At 48.0% G+C, this 8,682-nt stretch overlaps 1 protein-coding gene across 1 annotated transcript; it reads left to right on the plus strand.

Annotated features, from left to right (window-relative positions):
* Positions 1 to 1,227: 1,227 nt before the first annotated feature.
* Hmox1 (heme oxygenase 1) lies at positions 1,228 to 8,481 on the plus strand. Its single transcript, XM_048438243.3, has 5 exons — positions 1,228 to 1,402; positions 3,133 to 3,253; positions 4,349 to 4,840; positions 6,192 to 6,291; positions 7,679 to 8,481. Exons 1-5 carry the CDS (start codon positions 1,380 to 1,382, stop codon positions 7,810 to 7,812), a joined length of 870 nt encoding a protein of 289 aa, XP_048294200.3. The 5' UTR covers positions 1,228 to 1,379; the 3' UTR covers positions 7,813 to 8,481.
* Positions 8,482 to 8,682: the final 201 nt, after the last annotated feature.

Consider the following 8,682-nt stretch of genomic DNA (forward strand, 5'->3'; position numbering starts at 1 on the left):
ACACAAAAAATAAATATAATTTTTTTGTTTTGTTTTTTTGTTTTCGTCTTTGTTCTTTTCTTTTTTGAAATAGAGCTGCTCAGTGTAGTCCTAGGACTCACTCTCTAGACCAAGCACAGGGATCTGCCTGCTGCTGCCTTCTGAGTGACGGAACTAAGGGCTTGCACCACCACCACCACCACCACCCAGCAATAAATATTTTTTTTAAATTTATTTCCATATTAAGTAGGGGGAAAGTTTCTGATTCCTTTTTGGTTTTTGTTGGTTTGTTTTAATTTATTTATTATGTAAATAGTGTTCTGGGGACCAGATCTCATTATAGATGGGTGTGAGCCATCATGTGGTTGCTGGGAATTGAACTCAGCACCTCCGGGACAGCAGTCAGTTCTCTTAACCTCTGAGCCATCTCTCCAGCCCTAAATATTTTTTTTTAAAGAAGTCACTTTTAACCCGAAAAGGGACAACTAAGTACTATGGGTGCTTTGTGCAATCATCCAGTATGTTTGTGTCTTTTCTGTCCGGTCCTGAGGGGTCCACATCACCAGGAATTTGGGTGGTTGTCCAAGCCCTACCCTGCTAAGCCTCAGTGGGTGTCTGTGATGATGGATGTGTCCTGACTTAGGCATTAGGAAGTCATGGTGTGGACCAGGTTCTAGGAGTGAGGAGAAGGCAGCCAGATACTCAGGTGCTGTTCTCCATGAACCCCTGCTGGGCAGCACACGCAGTCCTCCTGCTCGGTTTCCCATCTGTGAAGCCTGAGCCATCTACCCAGTACCATGTGTAGGGACGAACTATGGAAAAGTTAGTCTCAGCGGGTGTTGGCAAACCAAGCAGGGCTGAGTGTCCATAAAGAAGCTGAGAAAACCAGGGGTCCTCACAGAGTTCTGGGAAGGCAGATTCAGGTGAACCCAAGGCCCGGGTGGGGCAGTACATGGGGTTGCCCATCAGCAATGTCTCTTAGTTTTGGAACCTTCAAGATTCTTGAGGGGCTACTCCCGTCTTCCTGTCACTGAGTAGTGTAGAGAGAGTTCTGGAAAGAATCCAAATCCTGCCCACAGGCAACTCACTCAGATTTCCTTTTTTCCCCCCCAGATCCTGTAGCACTGCTTGCCAGGGTCATATGACTTATCCCCTTGCAGACCAGGCCAACCCGCCCCGGGGCGTGGTGTTGCAACTGGAGCCAGAACTCGAGCTCAGCTAGGCGGCCGCCACGTGACCTTCTTACTTAAAGGGCTGGCTTAGGCAGCTGCTTACAGTCGCCTGTCGCCTTCAGACTTTCAGCCGACAACCACTGAGTGGAGTCTGCCAGAGCAGAATCATCTCGAGCATAGCCCGGAGCCTAAAGCAGAGCCTAAAGCCTGAGCCAGTCCAGCCCGGTGATGGAGCGTCCACAGCCCGACAGGCAAGTAGCTGCGTGGGGACGGGAAGTGTGGCGACCCGTGTTCCCTGTTCAGCCTGGGAATGCTGTGGGGCCGGCGGACGAGTTGCCGCCCAGTCTACCTGTAGCCATGGGCAGCTGGAGGCAGAAAATGTGATTCACCCCTCTGACACCCGTGGGTGACGGGATGAGAGCGTCCTTATGGCATCCAGGTTTGAGGGCTGGTGAGCGCACTGCTGAATCCTGGATCCTGGACTCACCGCCATTCTAGGGGGATGCTCTGGCTCTCCTGGTGGCGTGGAGTGGTCACTTGTCTGGCTGTACTTAACCGTGGCTGTGCAGTTTTCAACCTCACCTGAGAATGCAAGGCTTAGGGAGACAGCAACAACAGAACCAGATTGTCTTTGAACTCAGATCCTCTTCCCTTTGCCTTCGGTGTGCTGGAATAAAGATACAGCACTACCATACTTAGCTTTTCCTCCTCCTCTTTTTTTTTTTTTGTTGTTGTTTTTGTTTTTTGTTTCTTTGAGACAGGGTTTCTCACTGTAACAGCCCAGGCTATCGTGGAACTTGCTTTGTAGACCAGGCTGGCTTTGAAATCACAGGGACCTGCCTGCCTCTGCCTCCCAAGTGCTGGGTTTAAAGATAGGAACCACCACGGCCACTATGTTTTATTTATTCTGCATATAAAGTGGCTACATATATGCCACACTAAACATGTAGGGGTCAGAGGACAACTCCTTCCACCGTGTGGATTCCAAGGAAGGTGAGGTTATCCGACATGGTGGCAAGCGCCTTTACTGGCAGAGCCATCTCATCCTGTCTACCCCGGACCCCTGTCCTTTCAGCATTAAGGGCTGAACTTAGGACTTCAAACATTCCAGGCAAACACTCTACCACTAATGTACAACAACCGCCCTTTTTCTCTTTAGAGACAGTGTCTTAAATGAGTCCTTCAGGCTGGCCTGGAACTCTCAAATCTTGCTGCTGCAGAACTCCTTTGAGTAAAGTTGGGTTACAAAGACTGTGTAATGCAGACACTTTGCATGTAATGTGGGTGTGTGTGCAAGTTTCTTTCTGTCTTTTAATTTTTTTTTTAACTGCTTTCCTACATAGTCCCGAAATTCATCATGTAAATAGACCAGGCTTCAAACTCCTAGAGATCCGCCTGCCTCTGCTCCTGAGTGCTGGGATTAAAGGTTGCACCACCACACCCAGCTGGTTGTGAAATTCATAATTGAAACTTTTTGAAAAAAATACCTTCACGTTGGGCATAGCTCATCAAGTTTTCTATCCTTAGCTAGGCAGTGGTGGCACATGCCTTTAATTCCAGCACTCAGGAGTCAGAAGGCAGATCTCTGAGTTTGAGGCCAGCCTGTCTACAAAGTGAGTTTTAGGACAGGCAGGGCTACACACAGAAACTCTGTCTCAAAAACAAAATAAAATAAAAAAAATCTATTCTTGAACATGGACCTTGGAGTGGTGTGACTCCTCTCTGTGGTCAGCCCGTACCTTCCCTCTCCTTCACTAGAAGTAACTAGAATAGGAATTCTTCCTGTGGTTTGGGGAACTACATCCCATAGTATTTAATAATTGATGATTATTTGCATGGTTAAGACCACGGCTTGTCTAGATTGGAGGCTGGACCTATCTGTAGGTCCAGTCTGTGCCGGTGAGGTCCCAGCATTCTGTGTTTAGCTTGGGAAGACCCATTCACAGCCACCCCCTGCTGATTCTCCTCCCTTTCTCCACAGCACGCCCAAGGATCTGTCTGAGATCTTGAAGGAGGCCACCAAGGAGGTGCATACCCAGGCAGAGAATGTTGAGTTCATGAGGAACTTTCAGAAGGGCCAGGTGACCAGGGAAGGCTTTAAGGTATGTGACTGTAGGTTGGCCAAAACATTTGGGGCAGGGGGTGTAGGAGGTACGCCCAGAGCTCTCAAGCCAATAACTGAATGGAGAGGTTGGAGTCAGGGATGATGAGGGCTTGTCCAAGGAAGTCATTCTATTAATTTTGACACTAGCTCAGAGAAGAGAGGAGAGGGTCACACAGCAAGTGCTTGGCCTGCTATGTGATGCTGACAGAGGAGCCTAGACAGCAGCATGGCTAAGTGAACACTTACTCTGTGTTGGTCGCTTATTCTCCTGTCTCAGCCTTGAGGGGTAGATAAGGGGAAAGCCCTGAGAGGTTAAGAGGCCACACAGTGAGCATTATGTGGAAAAGACTGAAACCAAACAGAGATGGCCTAATTTCAGAGTATGCACTCTTGACCTGGTTATCCCTATGCCTTGCATGGGCTGGATAGCTTCTCAACCAACTGCTGACCTAGAATCCTAGTTCTTGGATTATTGGATAGTCACTACATAGTTCAGGAACTCTCAGTGCTTCCGAGTCAGTCTCCTGAGTATTTGGACCACAGGCATGTACCACCACACCCAGGTCTTTAACCCAATTCCAATTTGCTCCTGAAGGCAAGGGGAAGTTGTCTTAGCCCTGCAGTGTCCTGTCCTCGCAGTGAGATTGTCTAGCTCATTCAGCCTCCCGAATGCATCTGAGAAATCTGGTTTTGACAGCAGGGCTTTCTTAAGTACCCAGAATACACAATAGACTCTGATTTTGCTATTTCCTGGCACAGTTGTGAAATTGATGTCAGTAAAAAACCACTAGATACAGCCGGGCAGTGGTGGTGTACACCTTTAATCCCAGCACTCAGAAGGAAGAGGCAGGGAGATCTCTGAGTTCAAGGTCATTCTGGTCTACCGACAAAGACTGTGTAGCCAGGGCTACACAGAGAAACCTGTCTCAAAAAGCCACAAAGAGAGAAAAAAAGAAAACACTAGACACACAGTAGAGAACACTGTGAGCTGGGTGGAGATGGAAGGATTGCAGAGTGGTGGGGACAGAAAGTCTCCCAGTAGGCAGCCAGAGAGGGGTTTTCTAGGGACCTGAGACACTGGCTCTGGTTTCAGCTGGTGATGGCCTCCTTGTACCACATCTACGCGGCCCTGGAGGAGGAGATAGAAAGCAACAAGCAGAACCCTGTCTATGCCCCGCTCTACTTCCCTGAGGAGCTGCACCGAAAGGCTGCCTTGGAGCAGGACATGGCCTTCTGGTATGGCCCCCACTGGCAAGAGACCATCCCTTACACGCCAGCCACACAGCACTATGTGAGGCGCCTTCACGAGGTGGGGCACACTCATCCTGAGCTGCTGGTGGCCCACACATATACCCGTTACCTGGGCGACCTCTCAGGGGGCCAGGTCCTGAAGAAGATCGCACAGAAGTCCCTGGCCCTGCCCGGCTCTGGTGAGGGCTTGGCCTTTTTCACCTTCCCCAACATCGACAACCCCTCCAAGTTCAAACAGCTCTATCGTGCTCGCATGAACACCCTGGAGATGACACCTGAGGTGAAGCACAGGGTGACAGAGGAGGCTAAGACCGCGTTCCTGCTCAACATTGAGGTGAGCCCCACTGCTCTTCCAGGTCACACTCCTGTTGGTCTTGGAATCATAGTTAAGTACAAGGACTTGGGACCAGGGGCCTGATTACTAGCTGGGTGATCACAGACGAATCTCATCTCCCAGTTCCTCAGTTTCTCTACTTGCAAAATAGGGATAATGATAATGTCCATTTTCAAGGTGTGAGGGGCAAGCAAGTTGATACAGTTCCGACCTTGTGGAAGGGCTGGTATAGGGTAAGCTCTGTGATGTCATTGCTCTCTGGTATTATGGGACATGACCGTCATGGAGATGGCATCCTGTGACAGTGGTGTGACTCTAAGGGTACTTATGCACTTATGCATAGCCAGGTTGGCACTGTAAGGTTTTCAGGGGCTGAACTGCTTCAGGTGACATTTGCTTTAGGAGATTTTCTACATAGTCACAGAGATGTCTCACTTTCTGCAAATGTGGATCTTGTAATGATTTTTTTTTAATGTGCATTGTTTTGCCTGCATGTGTATCTGTGTGAGGGTGTCCGATTCCTTGGAGCTAGAGTTACAGACAGTTGTGAACTGCCATGTAGGTGCTGGGAATTGAACTTGGATCTCCTGGAAGAGCAGCTGGTCCTCTTAACCTCTGAACCATCTTCCCAGTCTCTAAGAAAGTGGATTTTGAGCAAGGGTCTGAAAGATAGAGCTGGAAGGGTATAGTGTCCTGTTGATGGGGTTGTTTTGGTGGTCAGGGTTTCAATTCATACCCTCCTGACTTCCTGCTTTCAGTCTGGGATCCCTTAAAAGGGTCATCAGGCAAGCACCTGTTAGGAAACTATCCTTTCAAATCTCTAAATCCAACCACATCTAGACCATTTTATCCTTCTGAGGATAGGAAGCTTGAAGGTGGTGGCACATGCCTTTACCAGCACTCTCTGGGAAGCAGAAACAGATGGATCTCTGAATTCAAGGTTAGCCCGGTCTACAGAATGAGTTCCAGGACAGCCAGGGCTACACAGAGAAACCCTGTCTGGAAAAAACAAACAAACAAAAAAACCTTAGCCCAGCTGAGAGCTGGGTCTCCATCCTGACCCCCTAGTCAATCTCGAGCAAGCCCTGCTCCAGGAGCTGTGGTTCCCTCACCTGCACAAGCAGCCCCTTAGCAAAGATGAGCCAAGCAGTGCACAGACAGCATTGGGGAAGCACAGACGGGGAGCTAACTAAACCTGTCTTGTCTCTCATAGGGTAGGTGAAAGACACATGGGTGTTTGATGGTTTTCTTAAGTTGTGTCATTTCTGCAGTATTTCATAGCATGTTTCAAGTTCTGCAGTGGGGCCACCACTGAGTGGCATTAACATGACAAGTATGTCTTGTCTTCTAGCTGTTTGAGGAGCTGCAGGGGCTGCTGATACAGGACCACAAGGGTCAGATCCCCTCACAGATGGAATGGCTTCGCCAGCGGTCTGGTAGCCTGGTGCAAGGTAAAGATGCCTTCTTGCCTCTGACTCTTCTTGGCAGGAACATGGCACAGCTGTCTGTCTCTGTGATTTCTTTATTCTCCCCTTTTCTGATTGTTTTAAATTAGAAATAGGGTACAAAAAAAAGGACCTGGGGTCAGCCTGTAATGTGTGACTGGGTGAGCTGTAAGGTTTTTCTACCTCAGTTTCCCCACATTGGGTATTGGCTGAGGTATACAGAAATTCTTTCATTTAGGAACATTCCCACAAAATGTCATTGAGGCACTTATACTGTGTTACCCAGGCTGGCCTTAGACCCCTGGTAACAAGCAATCCTCCTGCCTCAATCTTTCACAAATAGGTGCTATTGTGTTTTCTTTTTCAGACCCATTAAAGGCTTCTGGAAGACCCCCATATAAGGCAGGGCTTTTGGAAACCTATTTCAAGTGCTGACCTTCCAGGGGACACTAGGAAGACATGTGATTACTGTACCTTGGGTGCCAGTCCCTTTCTCCTGTGCCTTCCTACATGATAGCTGGACCTATATTAAGACTTCAGAAAAGACCAAAGTGACACAAAATGTGTCTTCCCTGAGCCTACCATCCCTGGGACAGAGTGTGGCACAGGGAAGTTGTAGACAGAGTTTCTGTCTTACCCGGTCCTGCAGCCATTCTATTCAGTCCCAAAGAAACACACAGAGGCTTATATTAATTGTAAACTGTTTGGCCTATTAGCTTAAGTTTATTATTAACTAGCTCTTACAACTTAAATTGACTCATAATTCTTGTCTATGTTTAGCCATGTGGCTTGGTACCTTTTCTCAGTAAGGCGTTCTCATCTTGCTTCCTCTGTCTCTGCCTTTTGTCTTCCCAGAATTCTCTTTGTCTGGTTGTCCCTCCTATAGTTCCTGCCTGGCCAATCAGCATTTTATTAAACCAATAGAAGTGACACGTCTTTGCCGAGTACAAGATCACTATCCCACAGCAGGGAGTGGTTGAGAGGATGGGCAGGGCAGGTTATGTGAAACTGTTTTGCTCGATGCCATCCTAACCCACATTTTGCCTAAGGTTCTCCCATTCTCCCAACTGGGACAGGATCCCATGGCCATGTTACTAATAATGTTGCTTCTGGTGCCTGAAATGTGACCAGTCCTGATGGTACTAGCTACCTGATTGGGACTTTCTTTTGAGATGATGTGGCTGAACATAGGAGAATGAACAGCTTGGGAGTGGAGTTTCTAGCTTTGAAGGCATTCACACAGTTGCTGGTGGACACTCTGTGCTGTAGCAGAATTGTGGCCTTGGACTGGAGCTGTACCAGAGACAGACACTGCATCTCCTTTAGACTATGTACTTCAATGTCATATACCCTAGGCTACATGTGTTTGACCTTTTCTGTCTTTCTCTTTCAGACACTACCCCTGAAGAGATACCCAGAGGGAAGCCCCGAATCAGCACTAGCTCATCCCAGGCGCCACTCCTCCGATGGGTCCTTACTCTTAGCTTTCTGATGGCAACAGTGGCAGTGGGAATTTATGCCATGTAAATGTGATTGTGCTGGCCCCCAGGGGCTGTGAACTCTGTCCATGAAGGGCCTTCTCTCTATAAGGGAGATCTTGCCTGGCTCTCTTCTCTTGGGCCTCTAAGACGCTTTTGGGGCTTCTAGCCCCTCTCTGAATGGAGAAAGATGACTGATGCATTTTTTTCCCTCACCAAAAGCACATCTAGCCAGTGGCCTTAAGTGGCAGCTGATCTGAGCCAAGGCCTTTGGTTGTTGGTGTCGGTGTGAACTGGCCATGACCGCTTCCCTAAGGTTTCATGGCCACTTTGATAACAGTGTGCAGAGGTGTTCAGTCTTGTGTTTGTCTTTTTTGTTTATTTGTTTGATGTTTTGTTTTGTTTTTGAGGCAAGATTTCTTTTCTTCTCTGTAGCTTTTGGAGCCTATCCTGGAACTCGTTCTGTAGACCAGGCTGGCCTCAAACTCAAAGAAATCCTCCTGTCTCTGCCTCCCGAGTGCTGGGATTAAAGACGTGCACCAGCACCATCCAGAGTGTCTTTTTAAATCCCCAATCCCACCAGAATAGTGGTGTTTTGCTTTTTTTCTAACAAAGTTGGGCTGTCTTTTGAGGGGTGGGTGGGAAAGAAGTATTTAATAGTTGTAACCTTGGTCTTGAATTTCTGTATGAAATAATAAATGACATTATCTGACAGTCACTGAAGTGTCTTCATGTCTCTACCCCTCTTGTCTCTTCAGTACCTGGCAGGAGGGCAGGTGATGTTGGACTGTGCTTGACATTTGGAAGTGATCTTATTTTAACAGGATCTCACTATGTAACCCTGGTTGATTTGGAACTTGCTGTGTAGACCAGCTGGCCTTGAACTCACTGAGATCCTCTTACCTCTGTCTCTCAAGAA

This window comes from Myodes glareolus, chromosome 22 (assembly GCF_982192425.1).
Source record: "Myodes glareolus chromosome 22, mMyoGla1.1, whole genome shotgun sequence".
NCBI classification, from domain to species: domain Eukaryota; kingdom Metazoa; phylum Chordata; class Mammalia; order Rodentia; family Cricetidae; genus Myodes; species Myodes glareolus.